At 47.2% G+C, this 15,980-nt stretch overlaps 1 protein-coding gene across 1 annotated transcript in view; it reads left to right on the top strand.

The window, feature by feature from the left end:
- Positions 1 to 15,980, top strand: part of AATF (apoptosis antagonizing transcription factor) — a 39,274-nt gene that overhangs the window by 8,014 nt on the left and 15,280 nt on the right. Inside the window, 4 exon segments of the mRNA XM_088535794.1 lie at positions 8,922 to 9,036; positions 9,400 to 9,604; positions 10,344 to 10,508; positions 11,192 to 11,275. Of these exon segments, the coding sequence (XP_088391920.1) occupies positions 8,922 to 9,036; positions 9,400 to 9,604; positions 10,344 to 10,508; positions 11,192 to 11,275 (569 nt within the window).

Below are 15,980 nucleotides of genomic sequence, written 5' to 3'. Positions count from 1 at the left end.
GTTTGCAGGATGCAACTGGCTGTTCATAGTCTTACTATAGCCAGAGTCAGTTGCTGGATTGCACAGTTACACATTGATTATGTACTCCCTTAAGGTATTACATGTCTCAGCTAGCCAACGGTTGCTATTTAATTACATCTGACTGAAAAATAGTGTTAAAAGGTGCACTTGGAAAACTTTGCACTGGAAGTGCCCAGGGCTGGGTGTTTGGTGCTGCTTGTGCAGGGAGGGAGATGCCGACTGTTCTTTCCAAAGAGGAACGGGTGACGCAGCCCGGGCGCTGGGGCTGTGTGAGGGGAGGCTCTGCGTGGGCTGGAGGTTTGTGGGTGCGTTGGGAAGGGGCTGGGAAGGGGCTTTCCTCCCCTCCGGAGCCACGAGGATCCGGGCATCCAGGCTGGATAACAGCTCCTGTGACGAGTCCTCATCGCCTATGACTAAACAGCACGTTTGAGGACGGGGCTCTTGAGGAAATGGTTAAGAATCCCAGAAAAAGATTCTGGTTATTCTCTGCTAAGCGTGTGTCTTTATTTTCTTAGCACATTTTCAGTAAGGATTTTTGCTGAGTCCTGTTATCCATGATCCTTAGAACACAAATGTTATCCGTGACACTGAGGTAAGCTGTGTCCCGGGAAGCTGCTTGGACAGCGAGGTGCTTTGGACGAGCCGGGACGTGTGTGAGCTGCTGGAGAGCCCGTTCCGCTCCCCATCAGGGGATGCTGCCCTGGGGACGCTTCCTCCCCTCCTCTCCGTCTAACACGTTGCCCTCTGCCTCTCTCCTTGGCTCCGTTTGGTTCATTTTGCACATCTAGTTAGCGAAAAGCTGTCACATGAAATGTGTTTTATTGATACAGGCTCGGAGTTTTTCAGAGGAGCCTACGGGAATCAGCTGCCAATAATTCCAGTCATTCTTCTGTTACCGTCTCCGTTCAGGGGTCACTTGTACAACGGCAGCGTATCCGTATGTACAGCTGGAGATTCCGGTGCTTTCGTGCAGGGACGGGTGTCACTGTGCGTGGGGAACTGTGGCACAGAGCGAGTGCCTGGTGTCCGGGGGCATTACAGCAGTTACAGGGTTAATTGGTGCTAGGCAGAATTATAGACCTAAAAATACTCTTGTTTGTTTCGAAGACTTTACTGGGATCCCTGCACAAGTGTGTGTCAGCAGACCTGGGTATCAAACCCGAGAGTAAATTATTGTGATCAAATCTAGCCCCCTTAAAACTGGTAGTTCTTTTGGATTGATTTTGTATTAGTCTAGACACTTTATGAATGCAAAAAGCTTTGTGCTTGTCAGTTCTTGCCGTGTGGAATTTGGTCTAAAGGGATGTGGATACAGGTGTCCCCAGATTCCACCTTTCCTCTCCGATCTAAGGAATATTCTGGACTGAGCCAAAGCCTGTTGACATCAGAGGAGACTTTTCACTGGGCTGAAGTGAGTGAGTGGATGGGCCCGTTTTCTGTAAATGGCGTTGCAGTGCTCCTTGGAGAGCTGGGGAGGAGAGCTCCGAGGTGTGGAGGGCCGCGCTCGCGGGCAGCTCTGCGTGTGCCGAGGAGGAAGAGATGGGGAGGGAGAAACCTCCCCCAGAGGGACAGTTTGGGCGCTGAGGTGGGCAGGTTTTGTGTCTGCTAACCCGATCGCAGAGTTGGGCCGTGGGAGAAGTGGGGCAGGTATTTTGTGGCCTGTCGTTGCGTCCGTGGAGTGCTCAGAAATCCCCTGTGGGAGATACTGGCAAAGCACAGGATATTTGTTTATTATGAAGTTTGAGGCTTTTATTATTATTATTTTTTCCCCAGAAAGACACTTGCCCTTCTGCTCTGATTGTCAAGGCTGTTAGCCTGTGGTTATTTAGTCTTCTAGAGCAGATTTTTTTGTCTTTCTTTCTTGCACAGATGTGTTAAAATTGAAATGCTCCCGTTTTATAGGTTATCTTCATAGCTGGATGTGTTGGATGCTGTTGAGGTTTATTTTAAAGCTGTCATAAATTCTAGTGCAAGAAATAGTAGAAAAGCACTTAGTTGTTGACCTGATATATCTGCCCTCCAGATCATGGGATTACACCAGACTTCAGGCGCATCAAATAGATCTGCCCACACTTGAGTTTCCGAAGATAATTAATAGCTAATTAAATCAAGTTTAGCTAAATACTGGTTCGTGTTGGTCTGTGTACTCCGCAAACAAGATGCAGGGAAACAAAGGCTTGCAAAGCATCCAGACAAGCATGTGCAAATGTCAGCTAACTCGAATTAATTGGCAATTGGTTACCTTGAGATGGAAACTCGCTGCTTGTCATGATAAATGTAATTAATGGCCTGGTATTGTATGGGGAGGTCAGTCTAGATGGGCTAATGTCCCCTTCTGGCCTTAATATTAAGATAACTATGGGATTGCACATTTCTTCTTTCCTTTCTCGCATGTGTACTTGGGGATTTCTGCCAGGCAGAGGCTGCGACACATGGTGTCAGCTCCTTTGCATTCACAGTAATGTAAAACATCAGTTTCTATAAAATCTCATTTTTACAAGCCCCATCCGCTCCCTGGTTTGGGCTGATTCGAAAGATGATGGTTGAGGCAAATCAGCAGAGCATGAACTTCATGAAAGTGTTTCCCTTTCTCTCCCTGCTCTGCTTCCCCCCTCCCCCAATTCCCACTAATAAAATCCTTGAATCCCAAGCCTTTTATTCCATTGTTCCATCTATTTAGTTTCTTTACTTTTAGCAAACTCATCTCTGTCTCATCTTGCCCTTCCTTTTTGGAGTGAAAGGGCTAATTTGAGTCCATTGGGTAACTCGGTGGAAGTCACTTGAACCGCTTACGTGAAAGAGGTTTTGCGGCTTGGGCTCCATTGTGCAAAAGGAACAAAATTTTCACCCCTGCACCAGCCTTTTGCATCATTTGCATCCCAAAGGAACCAGCAGATTGGGCCTTTGGTGTGGCACAGGCCTTGTCCTTGCAACCAGCAGAAAAGCAGGCCTTTTTCCTGCTCTCCTTTGATAAAATTCCAGAAACCAGGTGTTTTGGGAAGGTGTTACTCACACGATTTCCCGAAACAACCTGGGCAGATTTACAAGTGCTTTGTGATGGGATTCGACTGAAGTCCATTAGAAACATGTACGTAGGTACAGCACCTTGGAAAAAATCAGGTCAGCCGCTGCTGCCAAAGGGATTGTAACTAGCCTGTAATTTAGCCAAGGCTGCTCCCGTTTGCACGCTCGCCTGCAGCTTTTGTTTTAGCGCTTGGATTTGGGGGCTGAGACAAGGGGGTGCAGGCGGGAGGATCCCCGGCCTCCTGGTAGCGCAAGGGGGGAATAACAGAAGTGGGAATAATAAAAGAGCGGCCGTCCGAAAGCTTCGTGCCGGCGTGTGCTGCCCCGAGGAATTTCCCCTGCCGTTCCCTGGCGGGGAACGTTGTTCTGCTGCTGGAAATGGAGAACAAGCTCCAAAAGTAATACCGACAGACTTCAGAATTATGATACAGTGGAGCTCTGGCGTAATTCTTTGTTGGAGAAGTTAGAGGCCTAAAATGTTAAGGCTTATTGTTATTCTGAGTTGATAATCTCTGCCTTGCTTTAATAATTTTTCCTCATGCCTGGATAGCCTGCGAGTTGCACAATAATCACTCACACAGCTTTGTAATCAATGCCCAAAGTAATAGGATTCCGCTGGCCAACGGCAATTAATAAATTTGTGTCTTTTTTAAAACACTAGCAAGTCGGGCCTGAAATACGACTGACTGGCTTTCCTCATTTGCATATTTATTGCAGTGGAAAAATTCTTGCCGAATGATTGATGTTGAGCCTGCCTCTTGAATTCCAAACAGCACATTATTATGAAATGAAAAATGCCGGCCATACAGTTGATTAAAGTTGAAGACAGTGGAATCGGTGTTTTTTAAGATTGTGGGAGAATTAAAGGCATATTTTAATAGATGTTGACAAGAAGTGAACTAACAAAAGCAAAGCAAAGGATTTGCTTGAAAAGATTTAATCAAACGTGTTTCTTGGGGGATTAATTGCTGGGGATGACTAGTGCAAGTGGCTGGCTGGTGGATGTGAATGAGGAGTATTGTTCTGGGGCCAGCGTATCGAGTGTCATTGTGACCTGCAGTTTAACTCCTGTCCCAGGGCCGCTGCAGAGGAGCGAGAATTTCCGCTCCTCATCTGGGCGTTCAGGTCAATACGTGGCCCCGGTGAAGATAATTTTCATTATGCAGAGCTATTAAAATGGGAAGAGGTTTGGTTTCTCTGCCCGTTTTTGTTGGTCTAAGGTGCCGGGAGCGTTGGATGCCGCGCGGGGTCTCTCCGGCGCTGGGTGGCCGCTCGGCACAGGCGTCGCTCCGGCTTTTCCGCGGCTGCGGAGCTGGGGAGAATGAGAAGCCTGCGCTCCAGCAGCGTCCCCACGATGCCACAGCCTGCCATTTAATTGAGGAAAAGTGGTTAATCCCCAGCGTAGGTTCGAGGTTGCACGTGGTGCCGTTCGCGCGTGTCCGAGGCCGCACAGGGACCTCGACCCGGCACGGGGAAATAACCTGCTTGGACTGCGTCGTTTCTCCCGGGAGAGCTCCCTGCTTCCTCCCCGTACCACTGTGACACATGGGAATAAGGTGTTTCTTTGGGAAGCTTTTGTGTCTTCCACAAGTGCTGGTGATACAGATATAGAATCTTGTGAAACAGGGAAAATCTCACTGAGGCACAGCACACGCCATCCACTGTCCCTAGCGCCCAGAGCCCCGGGGTGGCCGCAGTCTCGCTGCCGATGGCCCCATTCCGGGCTGTTTCCACCACAACTGCTCCCAGGCTGTGTTTTACCTTTAAGTTTCCAAATGCTGTTTTTCCTTCTGCAGGGGATGGAGTGAAGCCCTGGGAGTTTGGCCCCAGTTTGGATGATTCCCTGCCTGGGAATCGGCATTGTGAGGACGGGCTGCGTCGGAGCGCTGTGGGCAGGCAGGGGGTTTGGGAATCCCATGGAGCGGGTTTGGGAATCCCAGCGGCCGTTTCTCTCCAAATACCTCTGAAAATCTGGCCTTGGGGCACCTGCGTTTTCCCTTTGACCCCGAGCGTCTCCGCGTGAGGCTGCTCCTGCTGTGACCCACCAGCTGCTGCCGTCCGCGGCCGCTCGGGAAGAGGGAAGGAGGCCCCGTTTTCAGAGGGCGTGCAGAAGAGTGCCGATGTTCTCCTGTGTGGGAAGGTGCCTCGCTGGGGAGATGCTCTGCAGAGAGGGACCTGGGCGTCGTGGTGGACAACAAGGTGACCATGAGGCAGCAGTTGCCCTCCTGGCCAAGGAGGCCAATGGGATCCTGGGGTGCATTAAGCAGAGCGTCTCCAGCAGGTCGAGGGAGGGGATCCTGCCCCTCTACTCAGCCCTGGTGAGGCCGCATCTGCAGTATTGTGTCCAGTTCTGGGCTCCACAGGACAAGAGGGATGTGGAGCTGCTGGAGAGAGTCCAGCGCAGGGCTACGAGGATGATCAGGGGCCTGGAACATCTGTTCTATGAGGAGAGGCTGAGGGAGCTGGGCCTGTTCAGCCTGGAGAAGAGAAGGCTGAGAGGGGATCTAATCAGTGTATATAAATACCTCAAGGGAGGCAGTGAGGAGGATGGGGCCGGCCTCTTTTCACTGGTGGCCACTGATAGGACTAGAGGAAACGACCACAAACTGAAGCACCAAAAGTTCCACAGGAACTTAAGGAAAAATTTCTTGACAGTGAGGGTGCCAGAGCACTGGAACAGGCTGCCCAGAGAGGTTGTGGAGTCTCCTCTGGAGATCTTCAAAACCCGCTTGGACACAGTCCTGTGCCACGTGCTCTAGGTGACCCTGCTGTGCAGGGGGTTGGACTAGGTGATCTCTAGAGGTCCCTTCCAACCTTAAGCATTCTGTGATTCTATGCTGGATTTCCAGGGATGGGCGACGCTGGGGTCTCGGCGGTGGCCCAGGTGGCTGGTCAGGCTGGTGGGGCTGGTTGCCCATGAGCCATGCAGAGGGGAACCGGTTCGTCGGTAAGAACCGGCATTGACTAAATTGATTTTTGTGGTTTGAGAGCAGTAGGACAGATTTCATCTCTGGTGGGTCTCCTGACACTTTGATACATGGCAGCGCCATCCCTGAATGGAGCTAAATACTCCAGGGCTACTTTCTGACTGGGTGAAGGGATGTATAAAATGAGAACGTATGAGAGAGTGTTAAGGGAGAGGCACACTTTGATTTACTGATAGCGGCTCCCAGCTTTCCTGGTGGATTGATACGCTGTCTGCCGGATCGGGAACAACTTTCTCACTCCTCTGTCAGAACCAAGGGGCTCCCGTGGCTCTCGGGAGTGACTGGTACCGGTCAGCGTCTCGCCGCGGATGCTCCGCGTCCCTTTTGAGGTTGCGTCGCTCCCGGTGGCTGCCGCACACCCCTCTGCTCCCTGTCCTTTTTCCTTTCCCGATGGCAGGTTTGGAGCTGCTGGAAGGCAGGGCCGCGCTGTCCTGGGGTTGGTTTCCTCTCCTACGCACAGAGCGAGCGGTTGGTTTGGGCGTTTTAGTTGCTTGTATTGAAATGCCCAAACAGAGTCTGATCTTAAGGAGGTGCTGGGCCACCCGTCCTCCAAAAACACAACGTGGGGCACGTGCAAATAACTCCCGAGCACAGGGGCAGCTTGGGGGGTTTTCCTCACAGATGGTTTATGGCCCAGTGCAAGGGCAGATGTTAAGAACGTGAGCTGTGACACTGATAAACGTAGGGTAGAAAACTTGCTGCATGGATTGCGGGCAGATTCTGTGGAAGATGCAGCAGAATCGCCAGCAGGGAGAGGGGAGAAGGGGCAGGAGTGGTGAGGGCAGGCTCTGCCCGGGGCCCTTGCTCGGGCTGTGACTCGGGCTGCTTTCTGTCTGTGCAGGGAGCTGGGAGGAGATGGGACCCCCTGGAGATGGAGATAGGAGAGCGGGAAGAAAACGTCCGTCTTGGATTACGTGTGAAATGGATAGGGCAGGGCTGGGGGAGCAGGCAGGGGAGGGTGACGCTTGGTTTGGAAGTTGAGTTTACAGCACAGTTAAGCACCCAACAGCAGCAGTGAGAATCCCATCCAATAATGCTGTTAAATGCGCAAGAATTGAAAGCATGGAAATTACCCAGCTGTAAGAGGCTCATGATGAAGCCAGTGCCTGGAATAATTAGCCCTCCCACCTGGTTAGACACACGGACATTGTCTTCCCTGCCCTCTCCATCCCCTCCACTCCAAATGGAATTGCTTCCCATCCCCACTTCTGCTGGGCTCCGGATCCCCTCGCCTGCCTTTATTCCCTGCCTGCGCCCCCGGAAGGCTGGAGTGCTCCTCCGGGTGTAATTGGCAGGACCAAACTGCCCGGGCCGCGGTGGCCGCGGGGAGCAAATAAGCAGCCCATGGGCCCCGGGGCCGCGTGGCCACGGCGCGGGCGCTGCCAAGGCTGGCGCGGGGGGCACAGCCTCTTGCAAACGATGCCCTCGCTTCAGGCGTGTACCACAAATGCCGTTTTTAAGGGCTTTTGTCTGTTTGTCTCCTCGAATTGTTTTGATGCTGGCACACGGCTGTTTTACAAGTATGGCAAGCCTAATCCGTTAATGGGTTTATATAGAACAGCTGTCAGTGTATCTATAATGAACCGTGGACGGGGGGAGGATAAGTCCAACTGCTGATCTGCAACAAAAATCTTAAAGTGTCTTCTCCTTGACATTGCTGTTACTGAGGTCAGGCCATAATTTATCTGAAGATGGTGACAACTGAGCAATATCACAGCGGCAACATGTGAGAGATTGAGACCTCTGGGCTGATTTCTGCTTGCACTGCCTTTGTCTGCTGATGAAGATTTGCTGCTCGCTCTAGCCATGATCTCTATGTCCCCCATTAAAAAAAAAGAAAGAAAAACAGGTAGAAAAAAAAATCAAGTGGACATCTGTGCATCTACATGTGTGCAGAAAATCATCACCTGTGAAAGCTTTTGGGTGCACAGCATCAGACCTACCTTCAGGACCCGTGTCTGCAAATACCCTCAAAAGCAAATGCTGTTCTTCCTGAAATTCCAAAAACTAATGCCTACACCATGTCTTCATCCTTCCTGGGCACCCCTTCAGCCCAGTCTTTTCCTCGCTTTATTTTTTGAGTGCCATATTGGTAATCTTGAGGATGGGAGTTCCCCCTTTCTAAGAACCCCTGAGCCTGCAGTTCTGCTGTTCCGCTCAGAATCCTCTCATTAGCCCTGCCAGGTCGTTGTTTTAAGTTTCCCCCACAATTCAGATCTTGCTACACTTAATTTTACTTACAGTCTAATTTCTTATCCCTCCTGCGTGGTGAGCACAGCGGCATAGAAAGCAGCAATAGTCAGAGCCCTGCAGGAGCTCAGTTTTGCTGCTTGCCCTCCCTCCTCCTGCTCCCTATACCGTGCACATTATGATCAAGAGAGAAAAGTGAGAGGCCGCTTTGCATGGGCTGGATGTGGACACGTTTCCTTGTGCTGATTCACGCTCTTGCTCAGGAGCCGGCCACCGTGGCCGAGTTTAGCACAAGAGAGAAGTGAACTAGTCAGCAAAAAGGTTGTTGTCATACGCACGTGTCCTCTGTCCCCTGTGCACGCACGGCTTGCAGCTTCCTATGCTGATCCTTCGGGAGCTGTAGCCTGGATGTTTGTCGATGGAGCGTTGGATCGGTACCGTCCCGAGGGGCGGCCAGGCAGGTCCCCCCTCTTTCCTGAAGAAGTGTTCTTCCTCGGAATGCTGCTGTTTGACAGTGCCACTTATAGGTCAATCTGAAGTTAAACCAACGTCTTTAACTGGTTAGAAAAAGCATTTAATGAGACCTGCAGCAGCTGTGGCAGAAATGCAGGCTCGAGAGGAGGAGCTGCACACTGCAAAGCCGGGTCTGCACCAACGGCCCGTGTCAGCGTTGAACTCACTGGTGTCTCTGTTCTGCAGGTTACAAAGCCCTGGAGGCGTTGCTGAGGACATTAGTGGAGCTTCAAGATGAGCTGCTTTATCAATACCCGGGCACCAGGCATCTGGTAGACGGAAAGCAATCCAAAATTGAGAGGTGAATACAAAATAAGGCAAGACCTTTCCAGGTCCTTTGGTCTCCAGCTCTTTTAAACAGGAAAATGTGCAGCCTTCCTGACCGTGCTCACTCTCTGCTGTTCTCTGGGCTGCTGCTGCATCTGGGTGACAAACGCTGGATAAATGGCCTTTGGAAGCCCTCCTGCCTGAATGGAAAGTCCATTTTGTTACTCCCCTTTTCAGTCCGTTTCTGAGAGCAAAGGAGGGGCTGAGCTAGGGGGGTTTCCACATAAGTACCACCATGGGGTGGAAGGAGCATGAGCTCCAGTGGAGGAGCAGCTAAGAACTCTGCGTGTTGCCTCAGAGAGATGCAGGGTGCTCAGTATGTGTATTTTTGTTGTAGTGAAGATGAAATCCTCAGCAGTAGCGATGAAGAGAAAGTGGATGAGGTTCAGAAGAAGAAGAGGGACGTCCCCAAACGAAAGCTCAAGATGGAAGACTACCCAGAATTTATGGCCAAGCGCTTTGCTGACTTCAGAACATATCGGAACAACATCTTGCAGAAGTGGCATGAGAAGACAAAGTTGGCATCGGGCAAAATGGGAAAGGCAAGTTCATGTGTGCTGACATACTTCTCAATTAGCAGAAATTTGTGGGACAGAAGTATTCGCTCATGGATGTTCCATGTTAAGCCCAGAATTACAACAGTAAGAATTAAATGCACATGCTTTATTCTGATCTTAAAGAATTTGCAAAGAAGCAGCCCTCAAATTTCAAAGGCTTAAGTTGTTCCCCTTTCTTTTGAAGGGCAACAAAAAAAACCTCTCAATGGCAAGTTGTTTTCAGAGTTTTTTTTTCTTTTTTTTTCCTGCCCTTTTGGGTAGCAGTGGTGTTCTCCCAGCTAGCTGTCTCAGCTCAGCCACCCTGCAGGAGCAGGACAGCTCTTTGAAAATGTCACCGCTGCTGATCAACAAGCTGCTTGTGTTTTATAACAGAACTGGAGACTTTTGTAGTCTTCCTCCTCACCAAAGTGTGCATTTTAATTCGATGGGTAATCATTCCAGCCTAAGATCCAGGCTCTGCTAACACGTGTGAATTTATTATTAGTCATTGGGAAGTTTAGCTGAACCAAGACAGCAAAGGCACTTTATTAAGCCAGGCCTGAGGTTGCCTCAAATTGGGAGAGGAGGGTGAAACAAAACACAAAACAAAATCCCTGCAACAAACCCCAATTCCCCTCCTTTTGGGATGCTGTCTGCTTATCCACTGACATGGAAAGATAGAGGAACATTGCTGCCTTGAGGAAAAGCTTTCTGCATTATCTGACACTAGTTAATGTTGTTGCAGGGTTTCGGTGCCTTTGAGCGTTCAATCTTGACTCAGATTGATCATGTTATGATGGACAAAGAGAGATTACTACGGCGGACACAGACCAAGCGATCAGTATATAAAGTGCTTGGAAAGCAAGAACAGGAATCTCATCCAGTCCCTGAATCTTTGCCAGAAAATTCGGTAAGGGTGTTTTGTTTATATAACTGATCCTTTAGAAGCAGTAAAACTCTGCAGATCAATTAGTTTGAGCCTTTAGCTGCTGATATTCTTGTTTGTGAGAGATTTATGAAGGAGATGAGTGAGTGTTTGTTCTTATAATGTAATGGATAAGAAGATGATGTGAAACACTGTGTGTGTGTGTGTGTTTGCAGTATCACCTGTGCCAGTGACAGGCTTGGTGCTCTTGGTACTTGGTGCTTTGTCTTTACTCTGGAGCTGAGAGTCATTGGCATAGAAAGTCACTTCTAAGATCATACTGTATCTACCCTGCAGTGTATGTCTGCTATTAATTTAGTATTTAAGAATGAATAAACACTCGATTCTGGGAGATCATATAGAATTATGCACTTGCAAGATGCCTATTTTTGCCATTACATTAATAAAATGACTCTAATACTTTGACAAAAAGACTTTTTACACTCCTATTAATTTCCTGGTAAAAGAATCGTAAATCTATATTGGCACTGGCAGGTTTTCTGCCTTGCCTTTAAGTGTCTTCCTAGTCTTTAAAAGCCTGTTATGATGGGAGTTGTTCTCTAGTTGTTCAGATCGCTGGGTGTTTGTAACTGCTACACGCAATGTCATCAGGATTAGGGATGGAAACGTGCGCGTGCAAGCGCTCAGTGTTGTCTCTGTGCTCCTAGGAAGTCCTCCCGCAGACGGATTCCAACAGGCACCTGAAGGACATAGACGAGGAGATATTTGATGATGATGACTTTTACCACCAGGTAGGTGACAGTAGATGGGTGTTGGAACTATGGCTCCACTTTGTTTTTGATACTTACAGAGTTAATGTGGTCAGCTTCTAAATCTCTAACTTTCTCTGGCCAACAAAACTCAGTTATTTGGCTTAACACCTGAAATCCCTGTAGGTACCTTTTTTTCCTCCCCAGGTAAGTTTTCAACACTCTTCCAACCCTACCACTGTTGAAGTCCAAAGAAATTTTTACAGTAGCCCTCATCAAATGCAGAATTGGGATTGTGCTAAAGACAAATTGAACGTTTAAGCTGCGGAGGGGTCTGCTCAAGGCATCCTGCTTCAGAGGTGGGAATGTATTCCAGGCTACCTCCTCGTCAGGTCCCTGTGTTTACTGTAAGAGCTTCTCTGTTAGTATTGCTGGGAAGCATTGCTGGAGCAAGCGAGCGTGGTGGGTTCATCCACGTAGCCCTTAGAAGGGAGGTGGGAGTGCATTTCTCCTTGGCAGCAGTAGTGGATGAGGTTAAATCTGACGCAGCAGTGAGATAATATGGAGGTGAAATTTGTGGTCCAGGTGGATCCAGCTTTGAGGTCTTAGTGGACTGTGAGGACAGAGAGCAAATTAAGTCATTTTAATAAAACAGTGAAATGTTCAAGGAGAAACAGCTGTGATTGACAGTCCTTGGATCTGTGCTGTGAGGTACTTATTGGCCATGAAATGCTAGATTTTTTACAAGAAAAGTAACAAGAGATGGATGGCCCTTTTTCCCTACTAATAACTTTAACTTCGATAAATTCTGATTTCAGAGTTATGACTAGTCACAGCTTAGCTTTTCCCCTCACTGGTTAATTGGGGTGCTAGGGTTAATCTAAATTAAAACTTAAACTAATAGAGGTCATTGAGAAAAGAGAATCACCTGAGTAAAACAAATGGGTCTGCCAGGCACAACTGAATCTTGGCCATTTCCCAAGAGGGAAGTGGCAGCAAATTGGAGTTGTTTCAGCATTCTGCAGAGGTGAGTGATGGGTGACACTGGTTTAATGTACGGCGTGTGCGGAAGCGCTCCAGATTGCATTCCTTGCGGTACCAACTGCTGCCACCCGCGCGCTGTGAATAGGAGCACGACCAGCCGACAACATCTGGCAGCACAGCAAGGAATGGGTGCAGCTCTCGACACCCCATAGACTCTAAATATGGTGCTTAGCCTGGTGGAGGCTTTAATCACTTACCACTGCTTGGCAGCGGGCTACGACAGCTTATCCTAGCCTCGTACATCACGCACAGACATCTGCTGAGCCGCGAGGCAGCTACACATTCATTTTCCTTTTTTTTTCCTCTCTCCTTTTTTTTTTCATTTATATATATATATATATATATATCTCCCTCCCTCCCTTCCACCCTTCTCCTCTCCTCCCGTCCCCAATATGCTTCTTGGGAGAGATGATCTGTGAAGATTACCGCTTCATTGTGTGCGAGTAATTGTGGGGATGCCAGCCCCTTGACAGACACGGCGCGGCACCTGTGCCGCTGACCTGCTTAATTTCTGCTCTTGAGTGGGATTTGGCAGAGATTGGAGCCGCGGCCAATTCAGCGATAAGGCTAAAGAAAATGGCTGTATGTTTTCTGTCACCTCCCAATTAAATTGGTTTCATAAAGTGCTTTCCTTTATTTGTCAGGGTGGTAAGCTGGAGCTGAACATTGCATTCAGCGCGGGGAGAGCGCATTACAATGGAGCGCTGACAATGCAGCCAATGTGTTTCCCTTCAGATGGGTCATAACTGTGCAGCTCTTTTGTGCGTGGGGTGTGTGTGTGCACATACATAAATAAAATGCACAAAGGGAACTGGCTCTTCAGAAGTAACGAGCAGCAACAGCTCTGATTATCAGAGCTGAGGTTGCTCAGAAACTCTGACCTCTGTGTGCAACACTTATTGCAAAGTGTGTGGATACGTTTCAATAGGTACTTTTCTCTTTGTATTTAAATTTAGATCCAGATCTTTTTTTTTTTGAGTCACTTTTCATTTTTCTAAATAGCATTTTGTAATAATTAGTTTATGTTGATGGCTGTTTAGGATTTGGTAAATGTGAAAATTCTGATAAAGAAGGATGTGAAAACCCAACTTTATGTATTTTTGAAAGGAAATTGAGCAACCAAATATGACCATGACCTGCTGAAAGTGTACAAGTTGTGACAAGAAAAAGAATAACATTCCTATTTTGTTACAGTTTATATCCAAAAGTCTTTAATGAGTCTGTTTTCTTTCTGCGTGTAAACAGGCTTTACTGGGTATACAGGCAGCTCTTAGTGTTGATGGAATTCACCATGTAGCACAGGTGGAATTTTAAGAAGATTCAGGATTGAACTCTGCTCTGTTCATCCCACTTTGCCTTTTCTCATATTCCTCAGTTGTTTTATAAGCAGTTATAATTTTTATTGTGATGACCCATATTAAATGGCAATATAAAGCTGAGCTGAATAATGCAAGTGAAACAGGTTTTTATTTAGGTTCCACTAGATGGGAATAGTTTAGTGGTTTCAAGAGATCCTCGTTACTGACAGCAGTGAGATGCTAGACTCCATTTCCTTTTCCTCTAAACCCTGGTTCATACATGCTTTTAAGGGAAGAAAAAGACTTTTTATTTTTAGAAGTCGTATTTACGTGAATTCATTACAGCCGGTATTGCAGCATTAAGACTTAAAATTCCAGCCTGCAACCAGAGAGCTGCTGGTCTGACATGCTACACTGGAGATTTTATTATTAGGTTGAAATACTCCTCTAGTAAAGGAGAGAGTTGAAATTGGTTTATTTCCAACAAGAATTAGGTTAGCGTTCATATGCTAAGCGATCCGTTGGTAGCAGCTCTTCCCAGAACAAATGTTCATCATTGGTGGCAGCAGGTATGCCTAAGGAGAATTAAGAATATGCATAATCTCTCTTTTTTTATTTCTTTCCTGCACTTCTGCTCCCTCCTTCCTCCGATTTCAGCTGTTTTGTATTTATAAAGACTTGCAATCGTCGATCTTGTTTGTGCCGCGACTTCCAGAAACAAATCTGAGTCGAGGAGGGTGAGGGACGTGCGAGGAAGGCCCCGTGCAGCCGGGTGCCGCAGGAGAGACGCGCTCTACAGGTGGGCACGTTTAAGTAGCAAGGGACTGGCTGCTCCGGTTCTGATCTACACCACAGTTGTTTTAGCAGAGGATTTGATGCAAAGAACACTTTGATTTTTGGACTTGGGACTTTGAGAATCGGCGTGGTGCCTGCACCCTCTGTGCGACAGAGGTGCTCCAAAGCAAGCGGGAGTTCTGGACAGTTTTATAACATCATTGGTTGCCCAGCAGTCCTGCTCGAATCAGAGTGACCACAGAACGAACTTCCAACTCTGAATCTCGTGTGAAGATACTTGTAGCTATTTATTTTTCTTCTGGGTTGTACGTATGTCTAACTACATCAGTTGGCTTTTTAAGAAACTTAATTGGATGGGGTAAGTACATCCTCCTGTGCTAGGAAGAGTAGGTCTGAAGCAGTTCCTGGGCACATACTGTGTTTTTTCTCTCCAAGGTATCTGATAATGCCATAAACAAGTAATTACTAATCCAGTGAACTATTAAAAGTCGATAATGGTGAAGAATAGAGAGAAGACTGGCTTTCTGACAAGCTGGTTTACCTTAATTAAACTGGTGAGTGATTAATATGGACAGCTGATCTTGTGGCTTTAATTAGATGCATTTAGAGTTTTGTGTGAATAAGAGATGTCTCGAACCATCCCATAGGTTAATGGCAATACAATACTCTTTATCACAGGCATGTATCTTTCAAATGGGGTGGATGGTTAATAACACATTTTAAAGCTTGATTTGAAACTTCTTTTAACGGGTTATTAGAAAACAAGCAAGTCAATGCCTATTTTGTATAAAACTGAATTTTCATAAAATATTTTCAAAAAGAGAGTTCAATGGTTTCATCCTGCTGTTTAGATATTTCCGTTAGAAATAGATTACAGAAAGTTGAGCATAAAGAAGATTTCAAGGTGATTTTTAAAATAACACATGAGCTATAGTGAAATTTTCTGTGATGTTGCTAGAAGTCTAGACTGTGTTGTGTCTCTATTGAGGGAGCTTGAGAGAGGGAAGCAAACATCCTGGTTCTTCCTTCCTCCAGGCAGAGTGCAGTGTCAAAGGTATGCTGAAAAACTCTTGAAATAGGTCCAGAATTTTCATAATTTACGGTTTTTAATAATTATATAGTGTATAAGTGTGAAAAAAGAAGGAAAAACTAATGTGACTTACCAAAGAATAAAGGAGTGGAAAATATAAATTAGCGAGTGTTCAAATCACATTAATAAGCAAGCGGGTTTGTCAGCTTCCTGCTCAGAAAGTGGAGTGGTGGTGCGATCTCACCAGGAAAGAGGACAAGCAGTTGGTGGTCGTATTCTTATTTCTTTACTTGAACTCGGCACGTCCTGCTCAGTTTCTCTCTTTTTGTTTCCCAGAGTGATTTAGTTAAAAACACAACTGTTTTTTTTTTCAATTGCTAAAAGATGATTTAAGAATAACACCTTTTTCAAGTGTGACGTGATGTTGTGCCTCTCTCGGGCAGGACAAAGGTAATTTGCCTGAGTTTTTGAAAGGGTTTCTCGGTAAAAGGCAGTGGGCAGAGTGAGGAGACCTTGAGCCACGGGGGTTGCTTGTTTACTCTCTGTAGTAACAAATCCACATTCTGCTGGAAAGGTCTAG

This window comes from Tinamus guttatus, unplaced genomic scaffold (genome assembly GCF_059628265.1).
Source record: "Tinamus guttatus ecotype Peru unplaced genomic scaffold, ASM5962826v1 Tinamus_guttatus_pri_ptg000043l, whole genome shotgun sequence".
Classification (NCBI taxonomy): domain Eukaryota; kingdom Metazoa; phylum Chordata; class Aves; order Tinamiformes; family Tinamidae; genus Tinamus; species Tinamus guttatus.
Note: the sequence above shows the minus strand (reverse complement) of the source record. Positions and strands in the feature narration are given on the sequence as shown.